The following is a 19,468-nucleotide window of genomic DNA, read 5'->3' as shown; positions in this document are numbered from 1 at the left end:
AGGTGTGAACCTCCCCCCCACCCCTCAGCCAGCGGTCCCCAGCTGCATTGAATGTGACTATTTGTGGGGTAGGTTTGTGAGCTGCGTTGGGAAAAAGAATCTAGGGAAGCCCCTCAGAGAGCAGGAAGAAGAGGTGGATTTTGTGCGGAGGAGGAAGACCTCTTGGGAGGCTCTGGTGGCCAGAGATGAGCTGGACCTGGCTGGGAGGAGGGGTACCGAGGCCAGGGACCTCCACGCTCCCCGAGGAAGGATGGAGAGGTTGCAAAAATCCTAAAGGGAAAAGCCCACTCGGCTATAGGCCAATGAGCGGCGGGAAGGAGGAGTGAGGCTGGGGAACTTCTCCCAGAGCCAGTCAGAGGGGACGGCTGCTGGGAAGCCAATCAGCGCGCCCGAGCCTGCCGCCCCTCTGCAGTAGTTATGCCAGAGCGCCCTGTGTAGAGCGGCGGCGAGCCGGCAGCTGGGCTGGGCGGCCAGGAGCCACCGCACGCGCTCCGCGTCCTCCTCTCGCGCGGCTCCTGCGGGATCCCAACACTGCGGTACCCCAGCAGTTCCCGCAGCCCCGCGCCCGCAGGCTGGCCGCGCGGCCGCCGCCGCCCCCTGGCCGCGCAGTTCGCCTCGCCCCGCCCCACCCGGTCCCTCCTCGCCCCGCCCCAATCCGGTCAGCCCCGCCCCGCCCCGAGCCACCAAGCAGTTCCCGCCCTCGCCCAGCGCCCAGGTAGCTGCGAGGAAACTTTTGCAGCGGCTGGGTAGCGGCACGTCTCCAGCTTCTTAGGGCCACTGCCAGGCTTGCCGAGTCCTGGGACCTCTCTCGCCCCTGCTGCCACTCTCCCACTCTCTCCTCGCTCCCCGCCAAGCAGGATGGCAGGGACCGTGCGCACCGCGTGCTTGGTGGTGGCGATGCTGCTCAGCTTGGACTGCCCGGGACAGGCGCAGCCCCCGCCGCCGCCGCCGGACGCCACCTGTCAGCAGGTCCGCTCCTTCTTCCAGAGACTGCAGCCCGGACTCAAGTGGGTGCCCGAAACCCCGGTGCCAGGTGAGGAGTCGTCCCTCGCGCGTTCCCCGCGCCGGGCGGTGAGCCAAGGGGCGCATGGTGGCCGTAACCCGAGCGCGCTAGCCCCGCGGGGCCGCGATCGTGAGCCCAGCGGCTGAGTACCTGGGAGTGGTCCCCGCACTCGAGCCCCGGCCGGGTCTCCCGAGGAAGAGAAGGGTATATGTGGACCGTGTCCGCATCTCCCAGGCTTGCTGGGCTGTCAGCGAAGATGCGAGTGGTTGAAACGGCGAGCATGGCCTTCTAGTGGGCGCCCATTTTTGGGGGAGGGGGGCAGGGCGGGAAGGCTGGAGTTGGTTCTCCCAGCCTCGGCGAACTGGCGCCGCACATCCGAGCTGGTGCCTCGGGAATTTGCCACCCTCGCTCGGACTTACATGCCAGAATTTCAGCCTCAGCTGGACCGCGGCTCCAGCCATTCTTTCCCCAACCTTCCCTCACGCCCTCCTTTCTGCAGCCTGGGCTCCCGAGGCTCGCGGGCCCAAGTGCAAGCAAAGTTGAGGACAGATCTCCGAATCCGCAGTGACAGGTAAAGACACGCGGAGGGAAACTTTTGAGTAGGAGCGTCCCCCACATGAGGAGGACTGAGCCTTTTCCCTTCAAAACAGCGTCTCTTCTCTAGGCTGGCAAAATCGTTTCCAAAACCATGCTGCTGGCCGGGGGAGCAAGAGTCCAAAGATGATTTAACTCCTCCCCTTCTCAAATTCATCTGCCTTCTTGACAGGCTGGACCCTGAAAGGAAGATGATTTTAGGTGGAGGAAAGTTTCTGAACGCTTGCCTTTTGTTCGGCACAATCAGATCGTGTTGTAAGGGCATATTTTAACCTTCCCTGAGCGCTGCCGCTGTCAACAGATGAATATTAATGGCCTTGTGTGATTGACTGTCCCACGGTTGGAGTCCTAAAAGCTTGCTTTAGAATCCAATTAGGACAAGTTGCTACACTGACAATGCAGGCAAGAAGAGTCGGTTTCAAACAGGTTAATTTATCAGAGGTGCGCTCGAAGAAACGGCTGGTTGTATTCACAAACCGTAAAACGTTTGTGGCCTCCGGGGTCTCTTCACCACCCATGCATCCACCAAAGCGCGCGTCCCGCGCTTCCGAGGGATCGGGGAGCAGCCCTCGCCAAAACTTGGCTCGTGGCTCTCAACAAGTCAGGGAGGCGGGCCTGCTGGTTGGGCCAAGTTGTGAATGCGATGCGCGCCCTGTGGGCGCTGCCGGCGAGCGTTCATTAGCGGGAGGTTACCTAGGCAGCCAGCGCGCCCTCAGCCTTTTCTTTAGGTGGATGAAAAGAGCCAAGCGAGCCTGCTGTTTAGTTGCAAAGGTAATTGGTCACCCTTTTTGGGGACTGAAATGCATTTGCGCATATGTTAAATATTGCTTTGCAGGATTTTGCTCCACGGGAGGGTAAAACTACCTCTTCCACTGTTAAGTGTTAATAACATACCACGTGGGCGTGTGCAGGAGCTGTAAGGGGCAACCTATGAATCAGTTCCACAGAGCTGAAACAGCGGGCGAATCTCTCTCCCCTCGAAGTGCCGTGGTAATTAGATTGCTAAGGCCAGAGACATGTTTTTGTTGATAATGTAAAAATTGGTCCTTGCAGGATGAGCCCCCACAAGATGAATGGGTCCAAGGTTGGGACTGGGGCCACACTGGGCGAATTTGAAGCCAAGGAGTAAAGATTGTACTTAAAAGAGGAAAAAAGACCAGAGGGAATGCACAGATACTCACTCATTTAGCAAACCCCCCCCTCTACAGAGACTCAAACAGGCCCTCCCTTGCCCTCCCCCAGCTCTCTGGCTGCCTGCCTCTTTGCAGCATCTGTATAAAAGTATTGGGAGGGCCCACACACCGTGTGTATGAGATTTGGCCTGGGCTCCCTCCTTCCAAGTTCCCTTACTCCTGGCCTAAAGATGGCCGTATTCCATGTAGAGAACAGGGACTTGTGATGGAGATTTTTCATTTTCCTCAAGTATCTCCCAAACTCTATAGGAAAATCATATTCCGAGCATCTTTACCATAAAAACCCAGCGTTCTCTACTTCATTTCTGTTTAACAAACATATGCCCTGTTGAGCACCTTCTGTATGGCAGGCACTGTTCCGACTCGCCCTGGAGCAAAGCCAAACTTCAAATACCCACACAGCTACCATATAGCCTGAATTTTCTGGGGGCAGTGCAGATTTCCAGTACCCCTGGCATGAAACCATGTGTCCCAAATGTTAGTTGGGCAAATTCAGTCTTTGTAGATACAGAAAGCATGGTGGAAATCCTAATGTCTGTGTGTGGAAAGAGCTCATCAGTGTTTCAGAGAAGAGATGATAATGGAGGACTTAAATACAATGGCAAGTGCATAATTTCAAAAGGAATAAATGTGTGACTTGCTGCTGTTATTCAGTGGTTGGAAATAGAAAAAGAGCTGCAAATTACTTGATAGTTATGAACCATCATGATGACCGCTTGACATTTTTTTCCCTGTCTATATTTTAAGCCATCTTCAGTTTGCCCGCTCCACTGTATTAACTGCATTAAAGCTTTCTTTGTCCCAGATAAAATGAGATTTGGTCACAGTAAGGAGAAATCCTCAAGAATGTCCTGTGTCACTTAAGGGGAGCATTTGGGATTGACTGCTAACTTCGACCATTAGCAGAATTGGGTTAGAGTGGAGAAGGTACATTTCTTATGCTAATATGGATGAGACTAAATAGCATTTGAAATCGGCCAGCCTAAATAAATCACTGGTGCTGAAGGACTACACTAGACTTCCACAAAGCTGATCTAAAGCCTTACAATCTCATGTTCCCACTTTTTTTTAGTGTTCAAACACACAGGATAGCAATTCTAAATGGCATGTCCCTCAAATCCATAGATCTTTTCGTACCCTACTCTTTTTTTTTTTTTAAGGATTTGTAACTTGGAAAGCACCACAGATGGAAACCAGGCACACAGTTAGCATTTGGCAGAAAAATCCATATAACTGACTTTCAGTGCAGCTCTTTTGCCCTTATTTAATTTAGAAAAATTCAGAAAAAAGCCAATGAGCTCATAAGTCTAGATGTTTATTTTGTTTTGCTTAACCTACCCACAGGCGCAATCAAGAATGGATACAATTTTAGGCAAGGAAAGTGAGCTAGTAATCAGACAATGATGTTTCCAATTGTCTCAAGGGAATGTTACAGAAGTCTGAAAAAAAAATTCCTCTAAACAAAAATCAAGTGTAATTCACTTTATGAATGCCATACACCACTTTTGGGGGGGCGGTGGCGATGGTGAAGGGAACGGATGGAAATGAGAAAAACAAACCGTGGTAGTGTTGCAACTCCCAGAAGATTGAGGAATCTTGCCTTAGAGGGCCTTGGAAAGTGCAAGAACCAATCCAGAAGGCCAAATGCCTGTATGGGTAAAAGGCAGCCTTGAAGAGCCAAAATCGGCTTGGAGTTTCTCAAAATAGATGAAACAACATAAAAATAAAAATCAACATTCTTGAAAAAAGAGAGAGTTTGGTATTCGTTGCTGTTGTTTTAAAGTATGAGAACTAGCAATCTCATCCGGGTTGCCAGCTGTGGCTCCCCAATTAGTTGGAAGCTGTTAGTGGTGCTAAAGCCAGGAGAGAGAATAAGTGAGGCATGGGAGGGTTTTTCTCCCCTGAGATTGCATTAGATATTTGAGTGAGCAGGTGATTTGTTGAAACTTTGGAAAAGTCATATTACCACGTGCTAACTTGGACTAGTTTGGAGAACTTGCTCAGATGTGGTCTGAATATATTTATTATGCTAATCCTGATGCTTGGTACCAAGATGTACTTAGAGGGAAACATCAATCTGATTGAAGAGATGGCTGATGATCGGAGGAGCACCTTGGCTTGAAAGGAGTCTGAGTGCCTGCTCCTTGGCAGGCTCTCTGTTAGGTGTTGGGGGTGCCCAGAGGAAGAAGACATAGTCCCTTTTGTCAAGGCGCTCACAGTCTAGTGGGGGAGCATACGAGTAAACAGGCTTCTCAGGAAACTTGTAGGATTAAATAGGGTGAAAAGGGCTAGAAAATACCTTCAGGAAATTGGCTGAAATGGTCACAATAGCCAGCCTGGTCAATGGAAAAAGAAACTGAAGAGATGAAGTGGGAGATAGGAAGAAGTCGCTTAATAGAGCCACCATCTTAAACAGAGTTTTCTTAATTCTTGGAGCAAATTCTGTTTGTAAGCATTAGGAAATACAGGCATAAGAAGATTTCGATGGATGTTAGCTGACACAGATGGTGTCAGCTTGGCAATGTGGTTTTTTTCTTATGGGCTGGTAGGTTGTATCCAATGTTTTGATGCAATATTTTTGAGCATTCTGCTGCTTCCATCTTACAGTTGCAATGTTTGCTGTTCACTGTAGCCTAGAAAGAGGCTGCTTATTACCAACCTGGGAGAAAAGAGGTCCGGATTTGTCTGCTATGAGACAAGACAGAAAATATGTTTTCTCCTTAAATGGCAGCTATCAATAGGACCACGCCAACTCTAGTGTTTGATGCATATACAAAAGCATGGGTCTTAAGAGGTATCTTATTACTCATTTCTAAGAAAATTGAAGATAATCACTTATAACTTGTGCACATGATACATCATTTGGAAAGAATTTCACTGGGGATCATATTGCTCAACTGAAAAGTTCTGGCATGCTGAATTTGTACATTTTTGTGAATGCTTCCTTTTACTCTGATCTCTAGCTTTTTTCCTGCATATGGTTATTTGTATGTTTTAGATTATAAGCTCCTTAAAGGGAAAGCACTGTATTTGATGCAGTGTGGAGCCCAATGCTAAGAGTACCATAGCATGTTTCGTAAATAATAGATAATAGCATTTCTAGATCATTATGTATTCTTTGATGAAACTCTCAAAATCCTTTCTTAAGCTATATGTCATCTTACTTAAAGTCTAAGTCCAAATTTTTATGAGACATATTGAGGTATGTGGACAAACTTCAAGCTGCATATATTTTGACTGGAGACTGATTCAGGCTTACCTCAGTTAGCTGGCGACTCTTACCGTCAGGCAGGGCTTATTAAGGTTGAGATTAAGGTTGAGTACTCAGAGAACAAATTGAAATTAGCAACATTGTTATGACTGGCTTAGTATCATTAAAGATCAACAGTTATTATAGCACATAAATTGTAAGACATCTCTTAAATCAAACTCTCTTTGATTTAATGTCAGCTAGACCTTTCTCGCTAATGTTGACATTACCATATTTGGGGGTTGAGCTATAACACATGCATGAACCTGTTGAAGTACCTCACAGGTTTCTGTAACCTGGAATCAGAATTTGTGCACAGCCTCAATTCCAGAGATCACACCAGGAGCCAGCATCTCGTCAGCCCTAGCTGAACTTCTAAGCGGGCTCGGTGTTTTTTTGTTAATCTAAGGTCTAATGGAAAGTGTGGGCTGAAAAATCCCCCCTCTTCTGCCCATGTTTAGCAAGTTGTCAGGCTTGAAACAGGATCCCGAGCACTCCATTAAGAAATGAGTACCGGAAAATAAGAGTCCAAGTCATGGGCCCCCAACTGGCTTTAGAAAGAGCATAAAGTAATGGAAATTTATCTCCTGAAACATAATGACAGTAAAAATGTTATTCACAAAGCATCCTGAAGGTGAGCATTATCAGCAGAGAAAACGTGCCTTTTGAAATGCTGTGTGTGAGCGGAAAACGCTCACCGGAACATTATAGTCTTACTTGAATGCCTGTTGAACAGACAATGTAAAGATTTAGTTCTCTTCTTCAGATTAGGCCAATTGAATATTAATTATCCAAGTGCTAATTATTAGAAATACTCGTTTGCCATTTTTAAATAAAAATGAATCCAGATTGATTAACAGGGAATGCACTTCCATGTTACAGCCTTATTTGAGAGTTTGTATTTTTTTCTCATGAATAAAAAGGAGTCAATGTTAGGACCAAAATGCGTTGCTAGTGTTCTGAACAGTTAATTACGTCTAGTAGCTGAAATTGCATTTATATGCTAGATTAGTAAATCTACTAAGCTCTTTGAAGTATACTTAATAGGCTTATATTGATAAATAATTGATAGGAAGACAGATAAAATACAAGCGAAAGTGGCAGTAAAAAGGGACAGAGAAGTTAAAGCGATTGTAAATGAAACTTCCACCCACTGGATTCCAACCATTCACCTGAAAGTTGAAAGATGTACATTTCTCAGAAGTGGAAATTTTGAGAGTTTTCAGTATTTTTCAAAATTTACACAATGAAGCATGCATTTATTTCTTAAAAATTCAGCAAAACTTTAGAATTTTAATTGGCTTTTTTGAATCTGCCTTTGAATATAAGTTTATTACTGGAAAATTAGAAATCCTGATTATGGTATCTTTAAGGTATGTGTTTGTAATTATTTATATATCCTTATTAGATTGTGATTTTCTCAGGGTTATAGGGGCTGTGTTTTATCTTTGTATCCTCAGTGTCTAGCATAGTGCATAGTAACAAATAACAGGTATGCAACAAAATTTGTAGGCTAAATAAATAAATGGAATTATAAATGTATTGTAACCATAAACTTTCCATAAAACCATTATTTAAGTAGTTGATTCATTTTTACTAATATACTAAAATTTCTAAAAAAGGAACTACTTTTTCAGGTCAAAAATCCATTTGTTGCCTATAGGTAAGTGATAAAGGACATTGGTTTAATGCATTTGGCTGTATATAACTCCCTGGGAAAAGTAGAATAGCCAAGACTTACAAGAGGTAAGTAGTTTGTACTTGTTTACAAGGTTATTTTAAGAAGTTAAAAATAAATTTAATATGTCTACATGTACATAAATGCATATTACATCAGTGCATACATTTAACTTCACTTTACAGATCTGTATTATTTAGTGTGAAAATAATGCAACTGGTGTCAGTTACAGAGTACTAAATGTATATATATATATATACACATATACATATACTAAATGTATATCAGTTTTTCTTCAGTGTTCGTTGTACCTTACTTATAACATCAAGCTTCATAAATGTACATCTAAAAGGACGTAATTCAAAGTGGATTTTCAGCCATGGGAATTTTATTGAAGTAGTATAAAGGGCCTTATGAAAGTCCTCTTAATTTCTGTATGCATTAGGGCATACTTTTAAAGTTGGCTAGCGATGTTCTTGCAGATACAGACCCAAGTAGTAAAGAGGGGAAAAGAGAAAAAGATTATGATTGTTTAAAAATAATATTAGATTTGAATAGTTTCCTTCTTAATTATGATTCTGTTCTCTGTCTCCCAAACTTTGCACACTGGTACTTCCAGTATGTATCATGGCATCCTGGGATTCTCCATTGCTCATTGTCAAATTTTGGTTTGGATGATTGAAGCTGAGGGAAACATGGTGAAGACAGGAAAAGTTAGGGTGACAGATACAGGGAGTAGGTAAAAAGTCCTCCCTCTCGTATGCATCAGAAAGTTAACTCACACATAACAGACTAAAAGGATCGGGAAACATTTGAACATGGAAATTAACATGTGTGCAGAGACAATACAGAGGTATGCTCCAATTACATTCAGCTCCCAGAATTACCTTATTTGTACTTCTTACTTAGTATCCATGATTTTGAAGTTCATTGTTTATGCATAGCCTCTGACAGACCCTGTGCTCATTGAATGTAGGAGTCATGTTTGACTGTCACAGTATCCTCTAGAGTGGTGAGCAGAGTGCCTTATACAGAGTTATTATTAAAAGTCGAAATGAATGTAAGAATAAACACATAAAGACATAGTTTGGAGGACTTTATCACTGTCATGTGACATCCTAGGATGCCATGTGTGCTAAGTTTCTCAGCCGTGTCTGACTCTTTGTGACACCATGGACCATAGCCCACCAGGCTCCTCTGTCCATGGGATTCTCCAGGCAAGAATTCTGGAGTGGGTGGCCACGCCCTCCTCCAGGGGATCTTCCTGGCCCAGGGATTGAACCCAAGTCTCTTAAGTCTCCTCAATTAGCAGGTGGGTTCTTTACCACTAGCGCCACCCAGGAAGCCCTCAGGATGCTATGTATCTAGAGAAAGGCTGATTTTCTGAATGCATCATTTTCTAAATTGATTTGTAGCAGAGACTGAGGAAGGGGAGTGGTGAAGTTGAAGCATATTTTTCTATTCTTTGTGACCCTGGGAGCCTTGTTGCCCCTCTTGAAAAACTGAAGTTTGACAAGTAGAGAGATTTTAGCTGCAGCTTTATCTGAATGTGGTATTTGTATATGTTTTATGTATATATTAATAGATTATATATGTATAAATATATGTTTCTGTTATTTTGATAGCAACAATTAATAATTATGTGTTATTTAAACTGTTTGAAAGTTGTGAGTTGCTACTCTTTGCAGTGGGTGGTCTTTCACAATCATACCTTACATTTGTGTCATGAAAGCTTTGCTTTTATATCTTATGTACAAACAATGCAACCACTCATAAAGTGTCTTCAGGTTCTGAGTTCCACAGATCTGCTTGGTTCCAACAGCCCCCATACATATGTGTATACTTGTACATACACACATGTAAAATACCCCTATAACTGTCCACCCTTAATATAGCTTTTCAGCACCTAAGTAAACCATTTTCAGTTGGATTCACCCAAAGTGTTACAGACCTAATTGTCACTGATATAGAGCTACTGCTCATTTATTGAGTTCCTTCATTTCCCTAAGTACAGAGATATGATCCTTGTTCAAGTTGTGATGGTTAACCCGTACTGTGAATTTGGCTCATTTTGGAGAACTACATCTAGTGCTGGCTTGATTGCATGTTGAGCTCTCTGGAAATGAGATTATGACCCAAGAGATACTTTTCAAGTTAGGTTACATGGAGTGATTTTATTGGGGAACCACATTTAACTATTTTGAAAAACAGATGGAAATTCTCAGAAAATGAACCTATTAATAATGAACTTTGTATGCTGCTGCATAGTCGCTTCAGTTGTGTCTGACTCTGTGCGACCCCATAGACGGCAGCCCACCAGGCTCCGCCGTCCCTGGGATTCTCCAGGCAAGAACACTGGAGTGGGTTGCCATTTCCTTCTCCAAGGCATGAAAGTGAAAAGTGAAAGTGAAGTCGCTCAGTCGTGTCTGACTCTTCATGACCCCATGGGCTGCAGCGTACCAGGCTCCTCCGTCCATGGGATTTTCCAGGCAAGAGTACTGGAGTGGGGTGCCATTGCCTTCTCTGACTTTGTATGCTATCTCTGAATAAATATTACAAGTTTTTCATTCATTCTTCAACCAACATTTATTGAGCACTGATTCTATGCCAGGTACTGAGCTAGGAGCTGATGAATAAGATAAAACCACTGCTTAGGGAGGGAGCCAGTAAGGAAAACTATGGATGTCAAGGCAGCGTGATGAGCTGGGTGCCCTGTGCAGATCTGGTCGCTGTTGAATTATGGAAGAGGGTAACCAGTTGCCTTAAGTGGGCTGTCCTGTAAAGGTATGTGGAAAGGTCCAGAGTTACTAGACAAAATGAGACATTTGTTGTATTGGACTAGTTTGGGTTGTTTGGAGTGTAGATGTGGGGAAAGTAGAGGAAAGATGAACAAGAGAAGTATGTAGGAAATGCTAAGGAGTTTTGATGAACTGTATCCAAGGATGACGAGGAGCCATGAAAACATTTTTAAGAAGAGGAAACACCATTCAGTATGGAGGATAACTGGAGAGTGAGTGGTGGCAGGGAGTTTTAATAACGCAGGTGAAAAGGCAGGGCAGTAAATAGGAATAGAGGAGGTAGGATAGACATGACTTGTTGACTGGTTATGAGGATAGAAGGATGAGTCTAGAACTTCTAGTTTTGCTGGGTGATGGGGCCACAGCAGATAATAGGTGCTCAGTAAATATTTGCTAAATGAATGAGTGAAACATAGGAGGAACATGTTTTTGAGGGGTAAAATAATGAGTTTGATTTTGAACAGGTTGAGTCTGAGGGGTCCTTTGATTATTGGGGCAGAAATGCCTGGTAGGTAGTTGAGGTTGTGTTTTGGACCATAGAAGAGAGAGCAGTCAGGGCTGGAGGTGTCTATTTGGACATTATCAGCATGTAGATAGTAACTTAAAACTGGGGATAGATAGATGAGATCTCGGGGAAAGGGTGTATATATTCTTCTGGAGTTCCGGAGAAGCAGGATTGCGAATCATTAGTATATAGGCTCAAGTTGGAACTCATGGGTGTGGATGATATTTTCCAGGCTTTTGCATGTGACATGTCTTAAAATCTGTTTTGCCAACATCTGGTGATTTTTCAGAAAAAAAAAAAAAAAAAGACCAGCCAAAGACTTTAAGAACTCACTTGATTAAAAGTATGAGTATGTGTTGTCATAGTGCAAGACTTTGCAAAAAAGATAATGTCCTCCAACATACACACACACAGACCTCTGTGTAGAAAAATACATTAGAAGCAACGGATCAGACTTCTATTATTTTTGATAGCAATAATTAATAATTATGTGTGTCATTTAAACTGTTTGAAAGTTGTTGTTAACTCTTAGCGGTGGGTGGTCTTTCGCAGTCATACCTTACATTTGCGTTGGTAAAGCCTTGTTTTTATATATCTTATGTGCAAACAATTCAGCCACTCATAAAGTGTCAGCAGGTTCTGAGTTCCACAGATCTGCTTGGTTCCAACATGGAGGTCCCTCTGGCTCTCCTGCTTTGGAGAGAAAGAAAGCTCTAACTGTGTGTAGCTTTGGAGCTCTGGTCTCTATTCCATTTTAGACTGGGCCCTGCTGACGAGTCTTTGAAACATGTGGTTTCAGGCAAATACTAGGAATACTTATGTAATTGGGTTGGTCTTTTCCTTTTTTCTTTATTTTTAATTGGAGGATAATTGCTTCACAATATTGTGTTGGCTTCTGCCATACAAAACCATGAATCAGTCACAAGCATACATATTTCCCTTCCCTCCTGAACCTTCCCCCCAAAGTGTCTACGGAGATGGGAATTTTTTTGGTTGGTGGGGGGGAAAGGGTTGTTTACTTTTCTGTTTCTCTGGCAAAATGGTTTCTTTAATTTCTCTGTTGTTGCTGAGGTTACCATTTTCATTCAACATAAGCTTGAAACCCCTTGTTCTTCAGTAGATTTTTTGAGTCTACTTTCTTTGATGGACTAGTTTGGAAGGGCACAGGAGAAGAGCATGGAGACTACAATTCAGAGTGCCAACTGGATGTCACTTGTTTTATGTTTAATCTCTCATGTAATCTACACAGCAAAGTTAAAAGGTAGGTGCTGTCATCTCCATTTTACAGATGAAGAAACTGAGGCCCAGAAATGTTTCCTTTCCCCAAGGTTGTTTAAGTAGTGGAGCCAGGATTTACATCCAGATTAGTCTCACTCCATAGCTCATGCTCTTTCCAGTATTCACATTGTATTATGAGGGGAAAGAATATGGCCTGGATGGGTGTAAAGTTTTTGGCCTAAATTCCCACCCTCCTTTGACTTTTGTGATGCTGTACACTCTGGCTTCCCCTCCTAATTGTACAACTGATTGTGTCTGTGCTTGTTTATGCTCTTCCTCCCACCCTTTATTAGACACAAGTGTTCCAGGCGGGTTTGTCCTTTGCCCTTTCTTTTCTCTTTGTTCATTCCCACAACCATTCCCATGACTTCATTATCTTCACTGCTTGAATGACTCCCCCATCTTTTTCCAGCCTGACCTCTTCCTTGCCATCCAGTTCAGTATTTCCCAGTTGCCTGTTGGATATCTCCATCCAGCAGTCCTACCAGTGTTTCACTTTCAACACAGTAAAAAATTAGTCCATCATTTTCTTTCTTACCTGCCCAAACCTGCCTCTCTCCAGCATTCTTATTTCTGGTGATAGCATCTCTGCATGGTACCCAACTTGAAACCTTGAAATCATCTTTGACTTCTCTTTTTCTACATCTCACATCCAAATCAGATGGCTGAGTCCTGCAAGTCTGCCTCCATCTTGCCTCTCACTCTTATCCTGTTGACATGTGTGCCCTCTATTTAAGCATAACAGGCCGCTAACTCATTACTGAGAGGATCCTGTAGTTGTCTGCCTTCAAGCCTTTACTTATAAACCACCTGACTATCTTCCTCTCTTTGGTGCCTGTGGCCGTCTTACCCATTTTTCAAGGTGTCAGTGCAATGTCATGTTCTTCATGAATCACTTTATGATTCCCCAAGACTAGATGTGATTGTCCCTTTGAACTGTGTGATGAATGAACTTTTATGGCCTTGGTTCTTCTTTGCTCTTGTAATTATTTATATACTTGTTTCTTCTTACTAGATCCTTGCTCATTAATGTGTGGCCCTTGGACCAGCGGCATCAGCAGCATCTGGGAGCTTGTAAGAAAATGTAGAATCTGGGTTTCAAAACAGAAAGAAAAAAGCAGAATCTCAGGTGCCACCCCAGATCTACTGAAGCCGAACTTCTATTTTTTTTAAAACAGGATTCCCCCCAGGTTACTTGTATGCATATATAAACTCCTTGAGGGTAAGAACCTTGGAGCACTTAAGAGAGTGTCTTGCATATAATAGATCATTGTTCTTTTGACTTCTCAAGTTTGTGCTCTGCTGCAGCTGTTTTTTCACTGATGTGAATGGTGGGGTGAGGGTGGAAAGGAGGGTGGGAAGAGGGGGAAGGAGAGAGAGATTCGGAGAGCGTGGGGGGAGAGAAAGAGAATGTAGGGGTTTAAGAAAGTGAGAAGGCATAGCCTACGGGATCTTTGCTCATTTGCTAATAACTTTACAACTAGTTTGGAAAACAGTCTTTGCTCCCCTATAGTCTAGGCCTTGGCTTAATTTAACGTGGCCAGAGGCAGCATCTCTTGTGATCATTTTGCTCTTACTCTAGGGAACTAGGAACTTCCTGTAGTTCATAAGAATCTGCTTGCAATGCTGGAGACCCAGGTTCGACCCCTGGGTCGGGAAGATTCTCTGGAGAAGGGAATGGCAACCCACACCAGTCTTCTTGCCTGGAGAATCTAGGGCTTCCCAGTTGGCGTGGTGGTAAAGAATCCTCCTGCCCATGCAGGAGACACAGATTCCATCGCTGGGTCAGGAAAATGTCCTGAAGGAGGAAATAGCAACCCACTCCAGTTTTCTTGCCTGGGAAATCCCAAGGACAGAGGAGCCTGGTGGGCTACAGTCCACGGGGTTGCAGAGTTGGACACAGCTGAGCCCATGCATGTGAGGAGTTGCAAAGAGCCACAGGAGAACTCTGCTGTGTTTCAAATAGTCCCTTCTGTTTTCAGAAACAGATTTTCTGCTTTGTTTTCAAACTTCAAAGTCTGTTTCTGAAATAAGGTTTATTTTCCCCCACGGAATTCTGAAGGTTTTATACAAGTGTTAATTTCTAAAACCCAAGTCATTCCTTGCCTTTGAAACTTCAGTGCTGTGGGTCAATTTAATAACGTTGCCTGAAGGTTCTTTTGGCCTTCAAAAGCTGTCAGATTGCCTCTTTTGTTCTTTGAGAAAGTGAGGTTGCCTCATTCACAATGCCTGAAGGTGATGTTGGAATCAACATTTATTCAGTTATTTAGAGTCTCTCCCCACCCCTCAACGATATTCAGTTTTATTTTCAAGTGAGGTCTTGGTGGCGCAAGATGTTTTACCAACTAACAAATTCCCCAAAGCTCAGGAGCATTCCCTAGAGGACTGATAAGTAGCCCTAGTCCCTCTGACACCCACAGTAAGGGAAAGAGTGGGTGTTCTGTGTGCTCTTATCTTCCTTTTTCGCCTTCGTCTTTCCCACCCGCACATTCTTTCAAGTGGTGATAGTTTAGAACAGAAGGTGTTTTATGGTTTGCTATATTTATTGAATGGTTTTGTGTTTCTTGTTCTCTTAAAAAGATGAGTGGAATGCTTTGTATTTCCCTCGCTATTTTTAAAGTGGCGTTTCCTTTTCCTATTGCTTCTGATTTTTTCTCCCCTCTTTCCCCCTGTCTTCCTCTGCCGCCTCCACATCCGCCTGCCCTCAGTAATTCTGGAGAGAAAACAGGCTTTGCATTTCTGCCCACATATTGGGTTGGGGCACCTGGTTACTTCTCTTGGGATATTGTGAAATTCACTTCCTTAGTTTGGAAATGAAGAGGTCTAAAATGTGCACTGATGAATTTACACTCCACTTTCTAAGAACTCTTGAGTAGTTAAGAGGCTTCTTGTATAGATAGAACAAGGCTAAATATATCTGACTTGAATACCTCTGATCGTTGCAATATAGTTTACATTTGTTCTTACTTTGTCATAATTCTCAATGAATGCAAATTGCATCTCTGTTCTTCAAAATCTCTTTTCTTACACGGAATGCCTTTCCTTTTTCTCGGGTTAAGGGAGCCCCTTTGAAACACTGCTAACATGGGGTAGAACTGCCACCTACCTCGTAGGCTAACCAAACTAGTCTGCTTTTCCGTGATGAAGGGATCACATTTCAGGACATTGTTTCACTTGTAGGATTTTAGTGGCCTAGTTTCAAATTTGACTGCAGGTTAGAGAGTGTATTCCAATTGGAGTATTCTGTGGTATTTTTTTTCTTTGTGTTTACACTTTGGGGATCTTGGGTTTGTCCTATATCTATTATCTCTTCCAAGCCTGGCCAAGGTTGTTAGGTTATGCAGTTATGTATAAATATTTAACAAGATAAGTTAGACAAAATGTGCTTAAAGATACTTTAGCCCTCCCCCCAACCTCCTCACCACCGCGGGCCCCAGCTCGGTTTTTTTGTGAACTCACAGATGGTTGCTTTATCTCACATGTTTAGATTTGGAAGACATTCCTTTGCACTTTGCTTGATGGACACAGTGAAATGGAAGCTTTTCAGTCAATCTTGACTACCAAAATGGTAGCACGAAGGAACAGATAACATTAGGCTCCTCTTCCTATTTTTTTTTTTCCTGACCAGTTATCCAAACTCCCCTAAGCCAGACGAGTTTTAAGCATGAGATTGTATGTTTTTTAAGAAAATATTTTGGATAAAGACTAATGCTCTCAAGTCCAGAATAACAATTAGTACCATTCATTAATCAGGGGCATGTTTTGACTTTGAGTCCTGGCGAGGAAATATAAACTGTGAAAGTCACACATATATATGAACCTCAGGCAAATTTATGACTTGTCAACCTTTTAAGGTTAAATTCTTAACCCCAAATCAGGGCTGGCTTTATATGTGGAGTTTGACACATTCCTCTGGGCCACTGAACACCCGCCTCCCTGAGCCCTTTGCCTAACAGCAGCTAATGGCCTAATGAGCAAGAAGGATTTCTGCCTCTTATCAGCTGCCTAAACAGCAACAGGAAGGCTGATATACAGAGTATAGGTCAAAACCTGAGTTCTTGAACCAAAAAAACCACAGGGTCAGTTTAAAACTCTGGATATATGGCATGGCTATAGTCATCAATACCTGTCAGTAAAGGAGCTGGACACTTGAGTTCAAACACATAGTTAATAGTTGTCAAAAGCATGAACAGTCTAATTAATTTTGCTAGTAGTCCTCTCCTTTGTTTAGTTCTTCTATAAATAGCCTTCATATAGTCTTTAATGAGCTTTTAGTTTGTGCCTGGAAGTTGTTGTGGTCATGCGGCAGGAGTGTTTGATTGTCAGATGGTGATGATGATGGAGGCAAGGGTATTTATATTTTGGCCCTGATTTTGAAAGGGGCTGCCAGATAAAGGTAAATAGATCTCTACTACTACTTTTCTTCCTTTTCAAGATGGAGTTTTTGAATAAATACACACTCAACTTGCCACAGAGTCAGAGTAAACCTTTGTGATTCTTCATATTGTACTCAGACCTTTTTAAGGAGAAAAAGAGTCATGGCTTGTTTCTTAGATCCACTTGGAATCCAGGCTCAGACTCGCATAGGATAAATATTTTAGGGGATTCAATGCCCATCATAGTGAAAGCCCCTTGACTTTCATCTTCCGCATTTGCATTTTTTCAGAGACAATAATGAAAACATTTTTTTTCAGATTCCGTTCCGTTATTGAAAATCCTATTTACATAAACAGGCATTGTTGTGGCTTAGGGAAGAATGTGGGGTCCCATTCTTTAGCTCCTTGTATATCTTTGCTAAGGCTTGTCTAAATAGAAGTAATGACGCTTTAGTCTAAGCAGCTTTTCTCATTTAGGTAAGCAGGGTGGTTTGAAATTTCAGTTTACTAGATAATTGAGTTTCTTCTTCTTAATTATTTCAGGCATGCAGGTTGCTCTCTTGATAGCAAAGACCTTAAAAATCTAGTAATCTCCTTCGGCATCCGTTGGGTAATAAAATCCTGTGCATTTTCAGGGGTTAATTTTCATGACAATTGTGTATCCCCTCCCCACCCACAACCCAACCCCCTCCCCTGAAGAAATTCTGCTATCTATTAGGGCTTTGATCTCCTCACATTTGCAAAAAGCACACTTAAAAAATATATAAGGATGATGCTGGAATAACTGGATCTAGAGGAAATTTAAATATATTCAGATTCATGCTCATTACACAACTTTCATTTAGGGTTTATAATAGCCTTGTCATATTCTTCAGAAAATCATCTGTCTGACTTTGCCAGGCTTGGTTTTCTGCCCTGAATGAAAAACTGAAGATCAGCAAAACTGGAGCCTAACTATCCCCTATTCTATCCTATTTCTCGAAAAAAAAAAAAGGAAAAAAAATGAAAGAAAAGTTCTCGCAGGTCATCTAGTGCATAGTGAGGTGAGGAAAACCTTTTAAAAAAAAAAAAGCTCAGGCTGCCTTCACATCTGCTATTCATTCCCACTGGTGTGACTTCAATTCAGCAAGTTTTTATTGAGCACCTGTGCTGGGGGCGGTGCTAATAATCATTAACATTTATTGAGCCAGGCACTGTGCTAAGCCCTTTATGGGCAACATCCCATTTAATCTTTACAATAGAACTACCAGGTGGGTATGATTTCTCCCATTTTACAGATAAGGAAATAGAGGCTTACAGAAGTTTAGTGACTTGTCCAAGTTTGAATAACCACGAAATGAATTAAATCTGCTTAGGCTGGTTTCAGAGCCATGTTCCTAATCACTACTCTTGTGGTGGGCTCAGCATTTCTGGGAATTATTTTTGAAACCAGTTTTGAGAATCCAGTATATGTCAGATACTAGGGGTTTGAAGTAAAACAACAACAACAACGGCTCTACTCTCTGTTCTTGATGGGGGAGGCAGACATGGAGACTGATGAGGACCAGGCTTGGAGGGGTTTCTGTATCTGTTGAGGGTAAGGAGGAGGGCATGGGAAGAGTGAAGGCTTGCATCTGTGGGAATGCTGCATCCCAAATGTAGCTCAGCAGACAGGGGTCATGGGCATTTGATTTTCCTGTTCAGTGAAGGTTATCATCTCTGGGTTGATCTGCCTCAGTGATTGCATCAAATGGTTTCCATCACTGCCCTCGTTGTCTGTAGCATCAGCTACCTTGAACCGCTATACTCTTTAGATATACTTGCAGGGTCAGCATGGTTTGGGGAGAATTGGCCCCATAGTTCCCATATTGTTTCTACTTTATTTCAGTTCTTTCTTTTAAAAAAGTAAAAATTAAATGAGGCAGATATTCCCAAATCAAATTACTGTGGTCTCAAGAGCTGGTGGCTTTCTGAAGGCAGGTCATATAAGACTAGCAGCTTGCAGGGAGGTCCTAGATCCAGGCTTAGTTCCTTCAGCTTGATCTGGAGCCCTCCCGGCACTGCCTCTTGGAGCCCACACTGGGCTCTGGAGAGCTCTGTATCTGAATCATCCTTAGCCAGACAGGAGAATGAAGTTACTATTAGCATTTTGAGTTTTTCAGTGAAATCCTGGGATGGGAAGGCAAATCCCCAAATCACCTGTTTGGGTAATTTATTTTTGTTTTTAGTAGCTCCCGAAGAAAGCAAGGAGGAAAAAAGTCACTACTGAGTATCACAGAACCATCTTTTATGTGTTGCAGTAATAACTTAAAATTTCCTCAATTTTTGGAAACATTTGGTTCAGGGCAAAGTGAATTCACCAACGTGTGTGTGTGTGTGTGTGTGTGTGTGTGTGTGTGTGTGTGTGTGTGTGTGTGTGTGTGTGTGCGCAAAGTGAATTCACCAACGTGTGTGTGTGTGTGTGTGCAAAGTGAATTCACCAACGTGTGTGTGTGTGTGGGCAAAGTGAATTCACCAACGTGTGTGTGTGTGTGTGTGTGTGTCAGGGCAAAGTGAATTCACCAACGTGTGTGTGTGTGTGTCAGGGCAAAGTGAATTCACCAACGTGTGTGTGTGTGTGTGTGTGTGTGTGTGTGTGTGTGTGTTTGAAACAATATTCTTTAGTTTCCAATCTCAGCTTGCCCCACCTCATGTCTCCAAGTTTCTTACAGCTGCTTTGCTTGCCAACTCCTCTCCCATGCACTTTCTCCTTCATTAAATCTCTTCCACGGAAGGGGTTGCCACCAAGTCTAGACTTCAGTAACACACAAGAGG

The 19,468-nt window shown here is 43.0% G+C and overlaps 1 protein-coding gene across 1 annotated transcript in view; it reads left to right on the top strand.

Annotated features, from left to right (window-relative positions):
- The first annotated feature begins 441 nt into the window (after window positions 1-441).
- Window positions 442-19,468, top strand: part of GPC3 (glypican 3) — a 449,637-nt gene continuing 430,610 nt past the window's right edge. The window contains exon 1 of the mRNA XM_043897216.1: window positions 442-1,033. Within this exon, the coding sequence (XP_043753151.1) occupies window positions 859-1,033 (175 nt within the window). The 5' untranslated portion in view covers window positions 442-858. The remainder of the gene's footprint in view (window positions 1,034-19,468) is intronic.

Source organism: Cervus elaphus, chromosome X, assembly GCF_910594005.1.
Source record: "Cervus elaphus chromosome X, mCerEla1.1, whole genome shotgun sequence".
Classification (NCBI taxonomy): Eukaryota; Metazoa; Chordata; class Mammalia; order Artiodactyla; family Cervidae; genus Cervus; species Cervus elaphus.
The sequence above is the reverse complement of the archived record's forward strand: the minus strand, read 5'-3'. Positions and strand labels throughout refer to the sequence as shown.